We start from the raw sequence: 20,956 nt of genomic DNA on the forward strand, positions 1-20,956 counted from the left end.
ATATTGTCTAATTACTACACTGTTACAGCATGTTAACCTCTATAGCCAGCACGTAGACCTGGCAGAAGATGAGCCATCCACCACAAAAACATACTGCTAGCAAGCCTCTGGTAACATGCAGCTAAAAATATGGCAGGATGCTGCCAAATTCACCTACCAAATGCCAAAAACCCCAGCACTTAGTCAATACAGCAATTTTTGTCCTTACTGACCTTAATTTTTATCTTATTTTCTACTAGTTTGGGTTACCAGAATCGCAGGCATTAATCCAGCAGGCTTTGGTCAGGCACAGCACACCATCTCGCTGGTGGCAGGAGCTCCTGGATCTGGACAAGAAAAGATGCACACAAAGGAGAAGACAACCCTCATCCCACCACCTCCCCGGGGCTGGGGCACTAATGGTGGCAGAGCAGCTCCCATGGAGGTCAGCTGCCCAGGGGAGCCTGCTTGACCTCCGCGTTTTGTAAAACACTCTGTAGCCCAAAGCATGGCCCTGGTTAGAGCAGTTACTGAGTGAGGTCCTGTGGCTTACCTTACAGAGGACATCAGCTGAAATAGCCACAGCCTCCAGGCCTGAAAAACTATTAAAGGGCAGGATATTTCTTCTTCTCTCACCGTCTTCAGATCTTTTCAACTGAAGATCTACATTTGGGGGAAAGGCCAAAACTAGAAAGCCCTGCATATTAGTCCACTCGGTTGTTTCAAGAAAACATGGGTTTAAATCCAAACCCTTCCTTCCCCACAAAGACTGGTTTGGGAGTCTCATTTTTCCTCCTGTTGCTAGTCACCACAGAGTCTGGTAGATCTTGTAGCTAAAAGTATAAATACCTTGTTACTATAAACACCAAAATTACTTTGGGTATTTTTTACATAGCTGGAACATAATTGCATTTCTCAGACCTCAGTTTTACGCTTGAAGGGAAGTGAGCCAAGTTAGCGTTTGTGATTCTGGTCATCCAAACTTGTAGAAGATAATACCATGGACCCAATGCATAATGAAAAAAAATTGCTATAGGTATTGGCTTATGGAATTTACAGTAGTTCTGTGCTGATTGCTGTGAATGAAATTTCTGGATATATAAGTCTAATTCACTGAAAATTAAGTTCAAAAGGTTTCACACATGAAGCATTCTCCATCTGTAGTTGCAACGGTTTGCTGACCAATGTGTTGCTTTGGCTGACTTGTTAAATAAAATGCTAGAATTGCATGCTTTGCTGATTCATATCTCTCCCCCCTTCAAGTTGTTATTCTCAACTGAATATGCAAATTACTCTTTCTTCCACAATTCTTGGTATCTTTTATTGAAGATTTTTCAACTCCTGAAAACCTGACATAGTTTTCCGCTTGCTTGCAATGTGTGTCATGAGTTTCTACAAATGATATAAAATTTAAGGATAAAAGAATTTTCAAGAAATAGAAATAAAATTAGACAGAATGTCTGTGTGGAATAATCTGTATTTGACATGAACATATTATACATCTCTTGCAGAACACTAAAAAAAATCATAGTGAGGAGCAATTGGCATGTGAAAAAAGTCAATTTCTGAAAAAAATATACAAAGGCATCATGAACTGTCAGCCCAGCATATAGGTCAGCCAGATTTTTCACCTAGGAGTCAGTGAATGTGTTTCATTTTCATTAGTATCAGCCTTGCCCTAATACCCTGCTGGGACACATCAGCAGACTTTTCAATCTAGTAAGGACTGGAGGGTTGTTAAATGCTGATCTGCAGAGGGCAGAGGTCCCGATTTGGGACTGAAAGGTGTTGAGCAGCCCCTGTGCCTCCTGCCCTGCAGAGCAGACAGGAAGTAGAGGGCAGAGAGTGGCAGGGAGGGGATGCTGCACACCTTCTCATGGGTTTTCCCAGGGGCAGAACAACACTAATTTCTAGCATGGGTGGAGAGAAGAACTCTAAATGCCATGAGGTGGATGTTGACCAGGCTCAAGTTCCCTGGGGGAAGACAGGGTTGGGAGGAGATGAGCCCCTGGTCCCACTGTCCAAAGTGGCACGGGCATGTCCCATCACAAGAAAAGACAGCACATAGATGGACGGGTGGACAGACAGCCTCCCTCAGAGCCTGCATCTGCCTGGGAAGGTGGCATGTTGGCAACTCAAAGCAGACATAGGGAATTTCAGCTGCTACAGTACAACCACGAGTTTCAGCAGCTTAGTATTTTCCCCTCTTTTTAATTTCACTCTGTGAACGGAGGATTCATTTGGACAGACAGATAAACAGGGACATCTGCTATGAGACGTTGAGACAGGATTTCCTGGAAGCAGCTTGAAGCCAACATGTTGGTCAGGAGATGAAAACAGGGATCTTTCAGGGGCTAAATTAGAATGTAATTTTTCTTTTCCTACCTACCATGAGAAACGCAGTTCACTAAACACTTTCAAAATAGATTGGTATATTTATTTTCACTGTTGTATGTCTCTCAGGAGGTGGCCCATCAGCCAGACTGCTTGCAGACGAGACTCTGGGAAAAAGTCCTCTCAAGCTACAAGGAAACCTGCAGAGCCAGGTTTTGGGCTGAGAGAAACAAGGGGACAGCAAGAAGAGCATCACCACAACCATCTTTACAAATTCATGCAAACTGTGAATAACAGCAGCATGTCTCCTGCTATGATCAGTCACAGAGAAAATCGGCTATGTGCAGCCAGCCAGCCAGCCAGCCAGCAAGTAGGGGGCCCATGCCCAGAGTTAGCCCAGACAGCACCAGGCACAGCAAGATGACTTGCTCCAGCTCTGCATGAACATGGTGGCCAGTCTAGTCCCACTCCGTCAAGGATGCGCCAGCTGAGGACCCTGTGAGCAGGACACGTGCTGAGGGGGTGACAGCTCTCTGAACACCCATGCTCTCCCCCAGGGCTAGCGAGGGATGAGATGTGCACGGAGGGGAGGACCCCAATACAGTAGCCTGGTGAGCAAGAGAAATAACACAGACAACAAGGAGACAGGTAGACCTTGGCTAAAATGCCTGCTGTTGAAGAGTTGGACTCCTCAAGGAGGAAACTAAAAACTATTTTCTTAATGACAGAGGAGAAATATGTGAATCCAGAAGGTGATCAGGAAAGACATGCTTGTGAACAAGAGCTTAGTGGTGTGAGAAAAAAAACACAGTGGGGAAAAAACAAAGGATTGCAAAGATGTTTGGAAACATGAGAATGCATGTGTCAGTAGAAAGAACATAGATAGGAAGACTCCTTATATTAAAGATAAAGACAGGGCTGATACAAAGCCCATTTAATTTTGTTTTGCTTCGGATCACGAGCAATGATAGAAATACACTGAGTAATGAATGATGGCTTGAAGTCAGCAGCCGATCAGGTTGAGATCTGTGAGGTCTTCATGACTGGCATTTCAGAGTCCACACTGGATCTCTCATAACAGATGGATAAGAAAACAGAAAAGTGGTGGAACAGATTAAGAACGATAAAAGGAAGTCTTTTGGGTTTATATTGCACATCAGAAACCTATTTAATCCACTCCTTCAAAATACACTCAGCACCAGGGACTTTCTGGCTAGTGAGCATCCACAACCCAAGCTCATGCTTTAAGCTGCAAGTCAGTGTCTGTACTCAGAATCAGTGAGTGTTTGCACCTCAGAACTTTTCCAGTAGCTAGCATATTGTGTAATCATTCCTGTTGAGATATGCAGCACTTCTCACTGAAGCAGATAGTACTGGGAGCTGTTGCAGCTAAAGTCGTAGGCATGTGGTATAGCGGTGGACATTGCAGCACAGAAGAAGGTCTGTGTTCCCACGAAAACAGTATTTTACCCAAATAACTGGTTTCGGTCAATGATCATAAAACGACAGAGAAGACACCGCCTGTTCCAAAGGAAAGGGACCTTGTGAGGTTAGTTAGCCCTTCTCTTGCCTGGTAAAAAGCAGCTCTATCCACACCTGAAAGAAGTTTTTCAAACTGGTTATGAAAAATCACCAACAAGATTCAGTAGTCTCCTAGAAAAATGTCCCACTCTTTGCCTATTCTCTCATGAGATGGCATATCTGCAAAAAAAATGAAATACTTCCTCCAGCTATTTCCTTGGTAATATTTCCGTGCATTGTTAAAACACAAAGCACAGTCAAAGAGAATTAAATGGTTAACTTAATCTTTTGAGATAAGAGCAAGAAACTTTAGGTTAAGTTTCTAATGCATTTTCTTAGCGTCAGGACTTCTGACTTTCTCTTCTGATTTATTAACACTCTGATCCCTCCAGACTCTCCGATACTGAGAATTGCAGGAAGAATGATGTCCCCAGGAGGAAGCAAAGGTGAGGTGAATTTTTGATGGGAAGCTAACATCAGCAATAAATATAGCGCAGCTTCTGCTGCTTCTTAACATAAACATTTCTGAGAGGTTGAATAGACTTTGCGTTTTCTTAATGGAGATACATTTTTTCAATTCAAAATCCTATGCAAGTGAAATACTGCTTTCATTGATGATCACAGTAGGAAATCAATTCAGTATTACACATTCTGAAATAGTTCCCATAAATTGCCTTAGCTGCTTGATTGCAATGCAAGCCTGACAACCCGCACAGCTGAGGCTCTGTCTCTCTATTTAGATAGCAGACGCTATTCTGACTGTCACACTGTAAACAGAGAAGTTGAGCTGGCAGTAAAGATAAGACTGAGAGAGATCTCCTGACATCAGATTAATATAGACATTTCTTTCTTGACAGTATTTGATTTTCAGAGGCTCTTGAAAATTTAGAGTTCAGATCTCTGAGATTCATGATATACTGTACTATACAAGGTCATTCATGTCACTGACAACTTTATGGGCAATAGCTCTTGCCGTCGGATAGCATTTGATATGTGCAAACACAGGCTGAAAACTACACTCATCTTTGGCTCTAACATTGCAGGTCCAGTTTGATGAACTCCTGGGAGCACAAATGATCTTGCGCTGAATTAACCATAAGAAAGTATGGGAAATGCTAGAGCTATGTCCCAGAGAGGAAAACTGTCATGGTGCAATTAAGGGATTAGCATCGAACCAGAGAGGCTGCTGCTGCTGCTGGAGCAGGGACAGGAGCTCAAAGGCTGCCGGAAGCCAGTCCTGCACTCAGGCTCCGGGCAATGAAAATTGGTACCAGTTCATAATAAAACCACTACGTCCCATAGCCTGAAAATGGGTCATCAGCCCCTTGGACCTGTGAAGCTCAGCTAAGTGGAGGCAGACTCTCTTTTTATTTCTACTTCTCATTTTACTAGAACTAGTGAAAAACCATTGCTTGTCTCACAGCAGAAGTTTACTAAAACTCAGGTCTGAAGAAATATTTCTCCCCTCAGAACAACCTCCATGTGAAAAATAAACAAACATTTACAGAGCCCGGCATTGCGCCAGTTGCTGGATCCCACATTTCTCAACTCAAGGAGGCACACATTTTTAGCTCTACTGTGTCCAGTCTACTAACCCTGATGATATTTAAACTAGTACCACAATGGGCAAAGTCGTAACACTCTAAAAATCCGTTCTCACAAGAAGGTGATGAAAGCCTCTAGAGTAGGGGATGAGGGAGCATAGAAGTTGAGAAATATCAATGCATGCAAAGCCCAAAAGAAGAGCAGCAATTCATTTCTGTGGTTATCTTTAAACCTTGCAAAGGACAGAAGTTGAAAGCTGACCTACTGTGCCTATGAAAACATTTGCAGTTCTGTCCTGGAATTCAGCTAAGAAAAATTATTCATGTAACAAACACAGCCACATCTCAGGTGACAGAGCTTAGGAGGCATTTTTTCAGAAGAGATTAAGGGTTTTTTCAGACTTCCACACATTTTTGTGTGCTTACTCCAAACCCCCCTCACCTGTTTCGGTAACATCCTTTGCATTTCAGAGGAGAAGATGTGTTAGTGTTGGGGGCAGCTGGGCTCAGGGCGAGGAGACATACAGTGGCTGGGCAGCCAGAGCCTGCTGGAAGTTGCTATGGCTCCACCAGACCATGGGAAAGAGGTGGAGGATGTGAAGTCAAAGCAGACAAAAGATGTGAAATATATTAGATATGGTTGACATTGGGCAGTGAAGGCTTTCATTCTCATGCTAGTGGAAGAATAACAGCCACTACCTTGATTCGGACAGTGAGATTGGATAGGCAGGAGGAAGAAGCTGCATGGATACTACAGGAATAGATATAAACTAAATGCAGGGGAAATCTCTGTGTGTGTCTGTGAGTGGGTGGATGTGTGCATGAGCATCCATAAACACAGGTCAAGTGAGCTGTTCATGTACTACAACTTCTCAGGCTGGCATGAGTGGATGGGGCAATAGACTGTGAGGGAACAGTATCCATAATATTGCTCACTGTCTGTGAAAAGGCGTTTTCAATTTGCGCTGTCACATAAGAGCTGATACTTGGTATCCACAGCAGACAGTGAATGATGTCTTTGATTTTTTTCTTCTGTATAATGATTTTGGAGTACACAACCATTTGTTCCTCTTTCTTTAAAGATAGTCATAGACTTATCGGTAAAGTAGAAAGTTCTCAAGAGGCTCAGGCAGGTGCAGTTTGTGGACTGTATATAGGCACGACCGACCCAGGTGCTTTCTGATACACAACCGGCACAGCTGGGCAAGCCTGACAGGACCTGGGAAAAAAAAAAGAAGAACAAGGACTCGTAACCCCACCACCCCGTGTAAGTCAGAAAGCAACAAACACCAGCAAGATCTGCAAATCAGATCAAGCACTACACAATGACTTGCTGAAATCAGGGAGAGCTAAATACCTTATTGTTCATACTTCTGTTGTCAAAATTGGTTCAGCAATTTGAAAACTATGAGCACTAAAAACCTTTTTCTGCATGCACAGCTAGGCTTTTCTGCATCTTTTCTTGAGCAAATACTTAAAATACCATAAAAGTGTCTGCACTGGAGAGAAAGTACCAGGATGCATAGCCCTTGCTCAGGAAATAAGACAGCTCCCAGCAGTGTTGTGTAGATAAAGACGAGGGATTATGGGGAGCTGCAGAGGTACTCGGTGTAGACCAGCCATAATTGGGTGGATATGGCAAACACAGTCAGTTCATGCACACAGGGCACGCTTCTTTCAGCCACTGGTGTCTCAGCAGGCACCTGCACAAGTAGTAACTGCAGCTTAGCCTTTTTACAAGACCACACTGTCTCTGAGTGTTTCTGAATGTCAGTCAGTCTGTCAGTGCTCCCCAAAATAAATTCTTAGAGTGTCATCCAATTTTAATGAAGTCTGACTGAAAGGAAAATGTCTCGAAGATAGAATGTCCTCCAAAAGTTTTGTGCAAAAAGGCACCCAAGGTAAAAAAAGTTTGAAAAAAATTCAAAAATTAAAAAATAAGAACTGAGAGGCAATTTTTCCTTTCCCTTGCCCTGAAGAAAAGGTTGACACATGTGATAAACTCTTGTTCAACATCAAAGAGTCCACTCGTAGGAAAGCTGTCGGAGGCCTCATCAGGATGGCGGGGAGGCCGGCTTGAGCCGTGGCTCACATGGCACTGTACACCACGGTGCTGTCCCCGTGACTTCTCTGCGGGGCGACTGGGCAGGTGGCCCCAGCCCACCCCACCGTGGGCCGGTGAGCGGCACACCAGACACCGACTCACTGGAAATCAGGCTCTGTTGCTGCCCCTCTGACTTCTGGCCAAACAGCAGCGATTACAGCAGGGTTTGGCATGCAGTGGGTAGAGATGTGTTCTTAAAAGCCTGTTCCTATATCTTCCAGGCAAGCTTCACAAGCTGTGCTTTTACTACAGGAAAATTTAGGAGCCCAAACAGACTGACAATGGACCCTCTGAGAAGAAATTAATATGAAAATATGGGATATGTAGAAAAAAGCAGTTGTACTACTGTCACTGGAAGTGAAGAAAGAAGATACCATCTGCCAAAGCAGTTAGGAAAATGAGAACATTTTATATTTCACATCTCTAATAGGTAGGAAGAGAAGCAACTAAAGGGAACCATCTAAGTAACCACAGCAGAAAAGTCAGGGGGTAGAAAGAAAACTCTTCAAGAGAAGTCCCCGCTTATTTCTAACAGAAGGACCTCATAAAACACAGAAGGAGGAAAAAAGGGCAGTTGCAGATGTTAGACACAGCAAGGTATCTGAAAGCAGGACTGAAAGGATACGTGAGGAAACTGAGGAAACTTCATTTCTGAAAAGTGAAGAGCCAGCAGGAGCTGAAGTGCCCCTATAGTCCTTCTGACTCTAAGGGGGGAGAGGGTGACAAACTGCAAGTGGAAATCAAAATGAAGGTTCAGGAAGAGAAAATCATTAATATTGGAATATTTCTTTATCAGCACAAACTCTCTGTCACAGAGGGCAACTGGAGCAGGACAGGTGCAAGCACTGCCTGTGCTCCCGCAGCCTGCCGTTGCTGAGCCCTGAACATCTCAGACACAGAGACAGAAGTCACAAGAGGTGAGAAGCATTCAAGCATAAGTCCCCCCAGAAGGTTTTAGACATGACAAATTGAAGCTCTACACGAGAAGCCATGGAGAAAGAGAGTAGGCCAGAGGATATTAAGCCAATGTTTCATATTCTCTGTAAAACCCACCTCTGTGTGAAGGGCCAGCACAGAGCCTACGCACATCATTAACAGTATTAATTTACCATCCAAGAGCTATCTCGCAGGTGGAAGCAGGCTCTCCATGCACACTGTGCTTTGCTCCTTAGCGGGGAGTGAGCTGTGCCCAGGAAGGTGGCAGGCTGCCCACCTGGGAAAGCCCCACACACCCTCCCTGCCAGCAAAGCCCTGGGGCCACAGACCGACTAACAGGGTACCAGTGAGCTGGGAAACACAGAGGTCAGAGCAGGCGGCGGGGGGGCTTTATTCCACATGCCCGTATCCCAGGGATATTGCTATTGGATGCATCAAGTTCTGGCTGCATGCGGTGCAGGTGAAAACAGCACAAGAGGCTGTAGATTCATTTCTGTTCAGAAGTTTCTTCCAGTAGTCTGGAAAGATAATTAGCTGCAGGAAGGCTGAAAGTAAGCTGCAAAGGGCACTGCTGGTTTGTGCTGGGATTGCAGCCCCAAGAGCTGCACAGTGAATAGCCACCTGACAAATAGCTCTGCTTTCTCCCGGTGACCGAGGGCACGCACCCGTGTCGCTTTGTCTGCAGGAAGCAGGACACTAAGCAGCAGTGCTAGCTTGAACACAAGATGGTGGTACTAAAACATTACCTATGAATAAACTCTCATGGCAGTTTTTAATCCTTAGAGTCCCAATAGATAAACTAGTATAACTTTCTTTCAGAAGACAGGAAAAGAAAGCACAGAATAACTGACCAATTTACCCACTAATAACTGTAACACTTTGTGGCAGACCTAGCAAAAAACCAGAGAACTCTTGTCTGTGTCATATTCTGCAGGTTTCAAATCGGTAGAAAAGCTAAGAGAACTTCTATAGAGCTTTACTTACAAAGGCAGTTAAGAAGATGTGCTTAGGTAAAGGAAATAAATACTGTTCTACTTAAAAAAAAAAAGAGAAGAAGAAAGGAAACCATTACCTTCCTGAAGCAGAAGCACCTGCTCCACTTTGCTATTGGGTACGGCAAGATCCAGAGCACATTTGAATTCAGCGTTTCTGCATTTCGGGTTAGCACCGTAGTCTGTCAGCAAGACAACTACCTCCACGCTGGATTTCCTTGCTGCTGCATGGAGAGGGGTGTCTAATCGCTTCCCCGCGTTAACGTTGGCTCCTTGAGTGAACAAGAGTGTACGGTTAGCACCGGGAAGCAGCAGGACCTGCCCGAACCCGCATCACAAGGGCTGTTTTCCACCAGTAGCCTCAATCAAGAGGGGGATGGATGGCACTCAGGCCTCCCTCATTTCTCTCAACAGCAACAGTGCGAAACTCAGCAGGTCAAATACCTGCTGTATAAATGTCCTCTGAGCCACTGAACCCTGTCTGCGATGGACAGAACTGAGCAGCCTGACCTTCAACCCAACGGATGTTCAAACCCTACCATGTGCTCTTTAAATTTGTTAATAATATAAAATCTAACATAGATTATGTCAATTTAATTACCCGGGAAAAGAAGACCCTTCAGGGACCTCAGTGTAATAACTCTGGTAGCGCAGCAGGCGAAATGCTTGCCCTGGGCTCTCCAGGCACTGCAGGGCCACACTTCAAGCAGGTGTAAGTCAGCTTATGTGCATTGGCAGCAAAAATTTATGCTAGCTCATAGGTTGTGCCTGGGCCTGCAGTGATTGTTCTTTCAAGCATCTTTGCTGCTGTCTTCATCATCCACTGAGAAGCGGGTGAAGTTAATCCTTAGCATGGCAGTTTATCATAGTCAGGAGTTTATTCTGGTCACTAATCTTAAGTAGCATTGTCTGTGCTTCCTGTCATCATTCTAGAAAACTACAAGTATTTTATTTTTATGTTCAGACAGTCTCAGGGAGGTCTCTGTAACTAGGGCTTTTTTTACTGAGGAAATCATACATTCTTTGTGAATGCAGGTGAAATTTTTAATAGCTTCAAACGAGTCTCACAGACTCAGGCTGCCCAAGCACCTCTTGTGGAAATAACCCATGGTGTTTTCAGTGGGGAGGCAGCCCAGAGAGACCAGCAGCACTGGCTCACACCGCCACAGCTCTCCCCTGGCCCCTTATCCAGGTGTACCTAGCTCCAAAAGCTTCTTGACACAGTCTGTCCTCTGGTACGTGCAAGCCACGTAGAGCGGGGTCCCGTGCTGCAGGTCTTCTTGGTCGATGTCAACCTCATGGGCCAGAAGGATCTCCATGCACTCCCTGTGACCTGTGGGGTGAAGAAGAGCTGTCACCAAGTGCTGCAGACCCAGGTACACCCAAGGTAGAACCAAGGAGGCACAAGAGCTGGGAATAAGCCAAGCCTATTTATCCACACCAGTACGGACAAGGGTTTTTTTGAAAAATATTCTAAGGTTTGCCAAAAGGAGATGTATTCCTCACCTAGTTATTGCTAGTTTCACTCACAGCTTGAAGGTTACCTCTCTTGACCGCTTCATGAATGGGTGAAGCAAGGTGGTTCCTGAGCTGCGGCTTGGCTCCAAATTCGAGCAGCATGTTGACACAGGCCACGCTGCCACTGCAGCAGGCATTAAACAGAGGAGTGATCCCATCAATCGTGACTGCGTTGACCTGGAACAGCAAGACACGCTCAGGCTAATCCAATTTAAGAGGAACACCCTTGCAGCATCCTTCCTGCACACCAGAAATGCACCAGAAGAAGACGCTTGTCTTGTTTGATTTCAGAATCGATTTTGTGAACAACTTGCAGAGTTATATGTTGTGGCACAATATACATAACATCCTCCTTTGAGGTCTGCCCTCTTTGCCAGATGGCTAGTGTCACATGGCAGCAACACTGCCTGGTGCGAATGCTCCTCCCAGAGTTGCTCAGAAAATGCAGATTTAATTTTTTTTTTTAATGTGGAGAGCTTGAGTATCTTCATGACCACCTAGTTTGCACCAACCCAAAGTTTGAAGACACTCAGATGAAAACAGTTTTGCTTTTTAAACGAGAACTTTTTCTTCAGATTTAATGCTTTCACCTGAAAACACAATCCCAGCAAAATCAATTTTCATGGAAACATAGTCTTAATCCCAAATGGAAAAGGAGCTTGAAAGAGTTTGTGTTCATATACATGTGTGTGTACATGTGTGTGCAAGAGAGAAAGAATTTCCTTTCTCTGTCTCTGATGTAAAGACCTGGCAAGAAGCCCCACCTGTCATTCTCCACTGGGACAGCCCAGACCCTGACTCGTCTTGTGCACAGCGCTGTAGCTGCTACGTTTACCCACGCAGCCAGCCCTTGGAGGCAACTTCTGCAGGAAGTCTTCATGTCACTAACTCTGTGGCACACTGGAGAAGAATAATGGAAGCACGGGGCAATTTGTGCCATTTTCCAGTCAGGGAGAAGAGGGAAGAGGCAGGAGAGGAAAGGCTGGAGCAGTCCTCGGCCACTGGCGAAGTCGGAGGGCTTTGCTGCCCGCAAGAGCATAGGAGCTGCATCACAAACGGGTCGGAGCACCCTTAGAAATACATTAGCTCACACAACTTAACTAGCAAGATACTTTGCCTTTAAAGCAGAGAAAGGCAGTGATGTTGAAGAACCTGTTGGTTTGTTCTGGGTAACTCAGCAGCAGACCGTCAACCGGCTGCAGCTGAGACCTTCCTAGGTATCATTTGTCCTCGCTCATTTCAACTGCTGACTTGTTTATGATGCTGTATGAGATAACTCCTTTCCTCACAAGGTGCTTTCCCCACAATTACAAACCAGTCCTTGCCATTTCCAGTGTTTTAGTCCTTGCCGTCCCCAGCAAGCTCCTGCCGTGCAGCAGGTAGCGCGAGGCCACGCTCCCCCACATGAAGCTGCCCTCGCAGACCAGGCAGGTACACTGGAGGAGGCAGCCCCTGCCCCTCTGCTTGCTCACCTTCATGGAAAACCAATGGGGGAAACAGGCCTGGCTGGAAAATAAGTATGACAGGGCCAGGAGGTGGGCAAGCCGACATGTTACGGGGAGATACCAGGTACCACAGCATGGGGGACATCTGTCTGCACAGGTTTTGGCACACAAAATGCAGCTAAGAGTCTGTTTCAACAGCATCATTGCTACAAATCCCAGCCTCTTCCTTGATCTTCCTCGTCTCCTGCTAATTGCTGAGCTAAACTATCCCCCATCCTACACAGCTTCTAAAACACAAAAAAAAAAAATAAGAAAGAGATATGCTTTGGAGGTATCTGTATTTCAGACAGATTACATGCTGTAGCCCAGCACTGCCCGCCACCTTCTCCTCAGTCCCGTCAGGCATATGTGGCTGGAGCTGCTGGAGGCACTGGGTGTCTACTGGCATCATTTCACAACGGCGCCAACAATTCAGGCAAGCTGATAACCAAGAGTAAGCAAGGAGACGAGTGAAGAACAAAAATTATTTCCTTGCTTTCCCTCTCTCTGGGCATTGGCTTAATTTGTAAAAGTGGAAAGAATGTTAAGACAGCTATTGTGGAGTAAATGGTTTGGTAAAAACAGGAGATAAAGAAGAGCACAGTAATAAAGGAGAGCAGCAGAACAGCACATTTTCTCCTAGCAGTTAGACAACAGCCTACTGACTTTATTTATGAACAGAGAGCAGGGGAAAAGCAAAAACCAAAAACCACCAGAGCTGTATATTATACCAGGAACAGGCTAATTTCTTAGGAAAGCAACAGGTGGTTCAGAGATGATTTCTCTGAGTTATAAAAAGGCAATGTCATTAACATACAAAAATCAAGTAAAATTGAGCAAAAAGGGGGTTTCCTTTCATCTTTCTATGGGACTGAAATTCTGCCTACAGTTTAGGAAGTTAACAAATGTATTTTCTTCAGCAGAGGACAGCTTGATCGCCTGTTACAGTGTTGCTCAGTTTCTTGCCATACAAATTGCACTTGAAAACCCAGCTGAACGAAATACATTTTAATATATTTCATCCATCCCTGCATCTCCATTTTTAACATGTATTCTACCTTAGGTCCTGCTGGGGGAAATACTATTTTATTAGCAGATAAAATGTTTCATCGCTTTAGGCACATCAGTTTTTACTCACGTGAGACTCCCAAACCATCCCACAGAAAACTGGAGGCAATCACAGTCATCGTTATGGGGGGAAAAAACGGATAAGCAATTTTCTTCAAGGTTATTTTTGCCTAGCATCTCTCATTCCTTTTCCATTAATCGTGACTACGTTTCATATACAGAGGGAAAACAGAACAGAATGATGGGGTGACCCAAGCAACCGCTGGGGGAAGGTAAATCCATCACCCACCGAAACAAAGCGCTGTTCTATTTTTTCCCATTTCTGCCCAAAATGCTACCATCCATCCACCTGCAGCCTGGCCCTACCCCGCGGGCAGTCCACCTGGCATCCCCGCTGATGCAGGGAGCATCCGTGCCCCAGGCGCCCGTGTCCCCACCGCCGCCCCCAGAACTCACCCGAGCGCCGTTCTCCAGCAGCACCTTGGCGCAGGCGACGTGGCCGCCCAGGCAGGCCTCATGGAGAGCTGACACACGGTCCGTTGTCACCAGGTTCACATCGAAACCCTGCAAGGCAGGGAAGGGGGCATGAGGGGAAAGCCCTGCCCAAACCATGCAGGGGGCCGGCGTGGGTGCGAGCGTGGTGGGACCATGGTGGGGGAGAGCCACAGCAGGGTGCATGTCCAGGGAAGGTGCACGGGTTGGATTAATGCTGTTCCCTGCTTCGGTGCTGAGCCCCAAAGATGGCAGCTGGTGGTGGGGTTAAGGAGGAAGCAAGGACAAGCTGTGTCTTCTGTTTCTGGTTCTTTCCAATGCCCAGTCTATCACAGGAAAGACATTGCGTTCCTTTAGCTTGTAAGGGTGGTGTTTCCTTCGCTATTAAGCCTAGCACCAGGAGCCAGAGCTGGTGGGATTCACTTCCCCTGCACAGGGACACCTCTGGCACAGGTATCAGCAGCTCAGCTGGAGCCCTGGGTTCCTTCAGTGGGGACGGACAGGCTCCCCCTGGGCATGATTCGCCCCATGCTAAAGCAGCTGTTTCTCGTAGGTCAGATGAATTGTGTCCTAAAAATACTTCCACTGGCTATATGGGATGCCCAGTATGTTTCACTCAGAGGTGGCAAATACCTGGTAGACCCATAAAATAGATGAGACAAATCCCGCACGTGAATCTGTTCCTCTTAATTGACCACCCAGGAAATATTTTACACTGGAAAGAAAGAACTGTGATTTACAAATGCCTTATTACTGGTATTAGCCTAAAGGACCGTTCTTACATCTATTCCTGTGCAAAAGGAAACCTGACGTATTCACAAAGGGGAAAGTAATTGTCATATGCGTTTTCTCCAGAATGCAGCTAATCTCCTGGTAAGATTTCACTACCGTGTGTGAGAACAGGCCTGGAAGCATCTCCATTTTCCACTTGATGTCTTGTATTTTGTAAAACGGTTGGTCTCTACCTGCTGTGCTATAAACTCGGCACGTCACAAGATGGCAGCAACGCACTTTTTGGTACGCGGCAGCAAATGCGATGGGCAGAAATATCTGTAAGCAATGTAACACTATAAAAGTCACCAGTCCCCATGCAATGAGCATTAAATCAACCACTGTAACCACTTGAAGATAGAAATTCTATGATAGAAAAACAATCGTTTTTCAGTTATGTGAAAGCATTATTAATGTAAGAGCTGTCACTAAAAATTTTGCAGATGTTACATCAGTGCCAGAGGAACAGATAAAACCTTGAAAAAGTGTTGAGACTATTCCATTTTCTAGTTGTATAGATGTTTCATACTTAATGATCAACATCTTCCTTCAATAGGAGTGTCTTCTAGATAGTCCTGATAAGAAGAGGAGAGCTATTCTCAATCATTGTTCAGGTCTATACATTGAAACAACGAAACTCAGTCATTGCAAGGGACAAAATAAGTATTGGCATCTTGGGCAAAACAGCAATCCCATCCATTATGAAACTGAGATCAAGTTATAGATCTTACTATAGCTGTTTACCAAACACTGCTCATGTTAAACCTTGTTTTCAGATGGTTATAAATGCTTCCCATTGTATCCAAAAATTCAAACTCTTCTTTCAGTGCTGCAACAGGCACTGGTGAGTTCTTGAGCTCTTTTAAAACTGCAGCGTTTCATCATCCCCTTAGGTCCAGGCATCCCCTGGGGAGCAGAAGCGTCATTGGCTTTCTTGAAAGCTATGGTCCTATGGCAGAGACTGCTGAGTGTCTCACATATACTCTAAAGTATAGCTCCATATTTAATTTTAGGCTACTAATGTAGCTATATTAGAAGCAATAAGCAATGATTATGCTGCTGCATGAACAGCTTCGTCCCTACACTTATCAGGCTGTGGTGAATCAGCTCCAATTCACCCACTACAGACATTGCTGCCTTGATCTGTTTTCATCTGCAAGAACCCTCATCCTTCACTCCCAAAATTAAAGTACTCTGGGAGAAGGAGAAAGTGTGAATTAATTAATTGATGTATAACCACAACACCGGGTGCTTCTCCAGTGTATAACCATGACCAGCGTGTACAACTGGGGCATCTAGCGTATAACCACAGCACTGGGTGCCCCTCACTAATGGGATGGTGTAAGGTCAGCATAAATGGAGACAGAGTGGGTCAGAAAACCAGCAAAGCCCTGAATGAATGAGCCCTCTTCCTTATTATCTCTAACCTCCACCACATCCTTTTCCATAAAATCATTTGATGTCAGCAGGTGAAGGAAAGAGGGATCAGCAAACAGGAGGGGGGAAATTTGCTGTAAACAGCAACCTCTTATAGCTGCAGCTATGTCTCAGTAGATGTCTGGAGCAGAGGCTTTTACACCAGCAGCCCCACTCCTTGAGGACGTTGTCCATCTGAGCTGTAGCCTCACTGGTAAAAGTTATTTACCTTGCATATAAAAAGCCTAATGCCCAAGTCACCAAGCTTATGCTCAGGGAATTAATTTCCCTGCAGTTGTCTTGACTGGGGGGGTGCAGCTGCTCATTAGTGCCAGATGAGGGCACTGAGTTTAAGCAAAGGGGATAAAGAAAATGGTTAGCAAAGCAAGAAGAACCATAACTTGTCCTTTTGCAGCTGCCCACTTTCATATCCAGCTTCTTGTCCTTTCTAGTCTACTCTTTCCTCCTCTCTTTCTTTTGCCTGAAGTTTCAGGCTGACAGCTCTCTCTTTGGGAAGACCACGCTTGCTGTTTCATGAAGTAAGATGTACTTTTACAGCTTCCTACCGATTTTTTAAAATATCTGATAGATATACTGTCCCTATTCTCCTCACACCCAGTTTGCACTTTTTAGCATTGAAAAAGAGCCCAAGGATCACTGTTTATCATACAGCAAGGTACAAGTTGTAACAGTTTATGTCCTAGGCTTGTCCCCAGCATCTCAACTAAGCAAATTCATACATCCCCAAAGGCACGCATGTATATCATTTATACAACTGTATTTCTCATGCTCTGCTGCAGTCTGTTACCAGCTCGCTGACCCACAGATGCAATTCAACAGACACTACGCTGCTTGCCAACCTTTTCTTCAGCTGTGGGCTTTTACCTGTGCAATCAAGGTTTTCAACGACAGCAGGCGTCCTTGGAAGGCAGCGTCATGAAGAGGGGATCGGTCTGCCCAGCTGCCTGGAACAGCGAATGCAGAGAAGTTAATTCAGGTAAGCGACAAAAGCAGATCCTGGGAGGACAGGGGAAAAACAGCTGTGTGTAAATAGAGATCAGGGCTGAAATCAATGTGGGGGCAGCGGTGAAACTGTTTGATAAATTGATTTCAGCAGGGCACCTGAGGGCTCATCACTCCTGAGAAAGCTGGCTGCTTGCTAAAGGATCTAAGCAAAAGCTTCTTGGCAGAACTTTTAAAAACAGCTAAAAACATGGTTCAGCAAAGACCATGAGTTTAGTGCTGCTGGGACTCACCTCAGACCCCTGCAATTCTCCTATTCAAAAGCTTATCAGCCTTTGTCTTTCCTAGGGAGCTTTTGTCACAAATCATATTCCAGCTTCTCTTGCACTTCATTAAGAGACTCATAGCAGGGAGACGTGGGGATGACTTGTCCATGAGGTGAATTCTAGCATGTCCCTGGCAGTTTTATTTCCTGAACTAACAATTTCATAAATAATACCCTCCAGCTCAGATTAGCAGGTAACAGGTTTCATCCTTCTCCTCACTGGAAGGTTTCAGAAAAGACATGGAAAAATAAATTTTGCTTGCGGCTTCACTTTTCTTCCTTAATCGTTCTGAGTTGTTGAGCTGTTCAGGCTCCTTCGTGTAGGCTAGATTGCCCTTTTTCTTCTCTGAATCTATTCACAGGACAAGAAAAAAAATTCCTTAGCCTACCTACTACCCACTGGCTTAGTCAGACCAGGTTAAATCCCTGCAACTCATGTAAAGAGCAAATTTACTTGTCCTATATTAAAATTTATAACCATACCATGACATAGTGAGTAGTAAATATTTCTCCAAAGGCCAGCTGCATTTACAGTGCCACAGGACAGAAGCAATACCATAATTTGTATTCATGCCCTATTGTACAGCATCCCCATGAGCACTGCATTTGAAACCCTTGCCCTGTTTAATTTTTTCAGCTATGCCGCACACCAGAGAGAATGGAAAGAGAATCTCCATTTCAGGTATTACCCGAGGCAGAGAGAAATCAATGAGGGGCACAGACACATCCCTGGGGACTTCAGGCCAAGGAGGTAGCAGAGGTTTCAGCCTTGGCAAAGGGAATCTCCTCTTGTTACCTGAGAACCAGGATGCACTTCAACTCATGGGATCACGGCTTTAACTATAGGTATTACTTTTGTTTCCTTTTATTTAAGGAGCTCTTCCTGGGCTCCTAAGGAAAAAGCTGGCATGGAGAGACCAGCTGGCACAATATGTGACCAGGCTTCTAAGGACCAAGTAGGATGCACCAAGCAAAATGATGGAAACACAAACCAGGTAGGGACTGAGAAGCATTTTCCGGAAAATGTCCGAAAGACACCACTTCCCTCATCATGCTGGTGACTGAAATAGGCAAGCTCAGTTCAAAAAGCTAGAAGACACCGCAAGAGATAAAAACCAGGGCTCTTATACAGCACGATTCAGCAGTAGCTCAGACTAACAGAGCTACAGTGCCTTATTCAATCTTTTATGCATATATTTTATGCATATATTTTACGCATGTGCAAGCGCATGTCACATGCATTTACAATGCATGTGTATGCACACACACGCCTCACCGTGAAAACACATGCTGCTGCATATTTCCATGCTAACCACAGCAACCTACCTCCCTGAAACGTGTGGCAAATATAGCTCCCATACGGGGCACATCTTCCCTTCACGGCTGTGAGCGACATGTCTGAAAACACTGTGTCTTTTTAAATTTCTACAGATAAATTAAGCAGCCCTGCTGCTGCTGCTACTGCTACGCTACTTCACTGCAAAGAGAAAAGGCTGTGAAGCTCTGCCTGTAACCCAATACAGTGCCCCAGCAACAGCATCACATGATCTTATGTTTTGAAAGATTATACTTAATGGCCTTTTGCAAATGGCAACTTCTAGATAAAAATATGTTGTGGTCTGCTAAACTTCAAGGCACTTCAATAAGAACCTGCATGAAGGAAGAACTACTGTTTGCCACATATCTGACTACATTTGCATGAAGGCACTTGGGAAAAAATGACAGCAATAAATGATTGGAATTATAGCCTGGAGAATAAAAAATAAATTAATAACCCAGACATGTCTGTATATAAAGGCTTTTTAAAAAAATGCTTTGATGCAGTATTTCTCTTGGCCAGATCTTAATCTCTCTGCTTTGGGTGGCCACCTCCCACCACACATGTTCCACTCGCGTTCATGTGCCTGTTCATGGCAGCACTATTCATCATGAAGCAGGTGCCCAACAAATGAGTCACATAAAGATCTCTGATGTCACAAGGTTGATATGAATCTTCAAGCAGCAAAATATGTTCCATTAGTAGTAAATTTAAAATACTATGCCATTTTAATTAGTGGAATTACCAGGCATGCAAATGCCTTTCTATTCATTATTATGGCAGTGAGATGAAGAAGCAACATCACTTGGGAAAAAAAGCCAAAAATAAATTACCTACTAAATGGCCTACTAAATACAATATAATCTCATGCTGTATATTTTTCAGAATAATTTTAGCTGTATTCATTTTTATCCTGTGATTTAACAAAACAGGGATTCTTGGCTTGGATTCATAAAGTCATTAGTTATATCCTCCTAGTATATCCTTTCAGAAAATCAGCATGCTAAAACTTTTCCCTAACTATTCTCTGGCAGTCCAGCTAGCTATTTAGTAAAATTGTCTGTAACCCCCACTAAGGAATGCCTTGCTTTCGAGAACAATCCTTTTATTTACCATAGTGCCTTGAGCAAATGGCACTCATTCGAGCTTGGTAATTGTCAGAGTCTCATATTTTGCACACCTACATCATGCCAACACACACTGATACTGCAAAGACCCCAGAAATGGAAGGCACTTCAGGTTAAAACATTCATCCATGCATTTAGCAAGATTCCTCATTTCCAGCAACAATGATTTAAATCCTCAAGTTACAAAAATGTCGCAAATATGCATCTGAATGTTAGAGTGTCCATATTTTTACTTTACCTGGGACTATTCCATAGATCTCTTCTGCTATCCTGGCAGCCTCTTTTCTGTTGCCTTTAACAATATAGAAATGGGTCAGCAGAGCCAAAGAAATCTTAATTAAAAGCTTGAAGCAAAACAAAGCAAAAATGGCAAAATAAATGTTAGTGAAAGCATGGAGTATAGAACTGCCCTCCATTCTGGTTTGCTGTTTGAATAGTTTCTCAGGTTGGCTAAACTGCACCGGGCTATTCTTGGGATCATATGTCATCTATTTTAAACCCTCTAGAACCTGCTGTTCCAGTTACCAAAAATACATTCTAGTTTTATCTGGTATGGGCTATTTGATACTAAATAACAATACCAAGGATAAGATAGTTTGAACATCCCGTGCCATACAGGAAACAAACAGAAAATCCTTTCCAAACCCACATGACTTAGAATACATTTTCAGACAGAAGCTGTCCATACCACCTGAAAGCCTACACATCCACACTGTATTTATTCTTTGATGTAGCAGTTCCATTTACAAGGGCTGCATAGGTAAAGCTGAAGAAATTGTTCAGAGATACTGCAAGAATACCCTTTGTCTTTCCCATCTTGGTAAGAGGCCTTGCCGGTACTCAGATGCAGAACAAAGGCAAGCATATAAACAAAAAGCACTATCATGGAAGAATCTGACATAAAACCACATATTTTCAAAGCTAGGGCGAAGAAGTCAAAGTTATTCCAGAAGGCGAAAAAATGTATTGAAAGTGTGTAATCAGAAACACATGATAACATACTGTTACTCTCCATCACTCAGGGATAAAGAACAGCATCCATTAATATCTCCTGCAAAGAGCAT

General features: G+C 44.3%; 1 protein-coding gene across 1 annotated transcript; it reads right to left on the reverse strand.

The window, feature by feature from the left end:
- Positions 1 to 1,438: 1,438 nt before the first annotated feature.
- On the reverse strand, positions 1,439 to 20,333 carry ASB11 (ankyrin repeat and SOCS box containing 11). Its single transcript, XM_009940642.2, has 7 exons — positions 20,131 to 20,333; positions 17,045 to 17,124; positions 13,937 to 14,044; positions 10,955 to 11,105; positions 10,609 to 10,743; positions 9,491 to 9,682; positions 1,439 to 6,597 (listed from the first exon to the last, which is right to left on the reverse strand). Exons 1-7 carry the CDS (start codon positions 20,306 to 20,308, stop codon positions 6,473 to 6,475), a joined length of 969 nt encoding a protein of 322 aa, XP_009938944.1. The 5' UTR covers positions 20,309 to 20,333; the 3' UTR covers positions 1,439 to 6,472.
- Between the last annotated feature and the right edge of the window lie 623 nt (positions 20,334 to 20,956).

This window comes from Opisthocomus hoazin, chromosome 1 (assembly GCF_030867145.1).
Source record: "Opisthocomus hoazin isolate bOpiHoa1 chromosome 1, bOpiHoa1.hap1, whole genome shotgun sequence".
Taxonomy (NCBI): Eukaryota; Metazoa; Chordata; class Aves; order Opisthocomiformes; family Opisthocomidae; genus Opisthocomus; species Opisthocomus hoazin.

What these genes read in the sequence shown, in the direction of transcription:
- ASB11 (XM_009940642.2), bottom strand. Translation starts at nt 20,308, where the DNA reads ATGGAGGGCAGTTCTATACTCCATGCTTTCACTAACATTTATTTTGCC. An exon ending in CAAGAAGCTTTTGGAGCTAG is followed by an intron (nt 9,683 to 10,608) that starts GTACACCTGGAT and finishes TGTTCACTCAAG; the next exon opens with GAGCCAACGTTAACGCGGGG. An exon ending in GGTGCTTCTGCTTCAGGAAG is followed by an intron (nt 6,598 to 9,490) that starts GTAATGGTTTCC and finishes TTTTTTTCCCAG; the next exon opens with GTCCTGTCAGGCTTGCCCAG.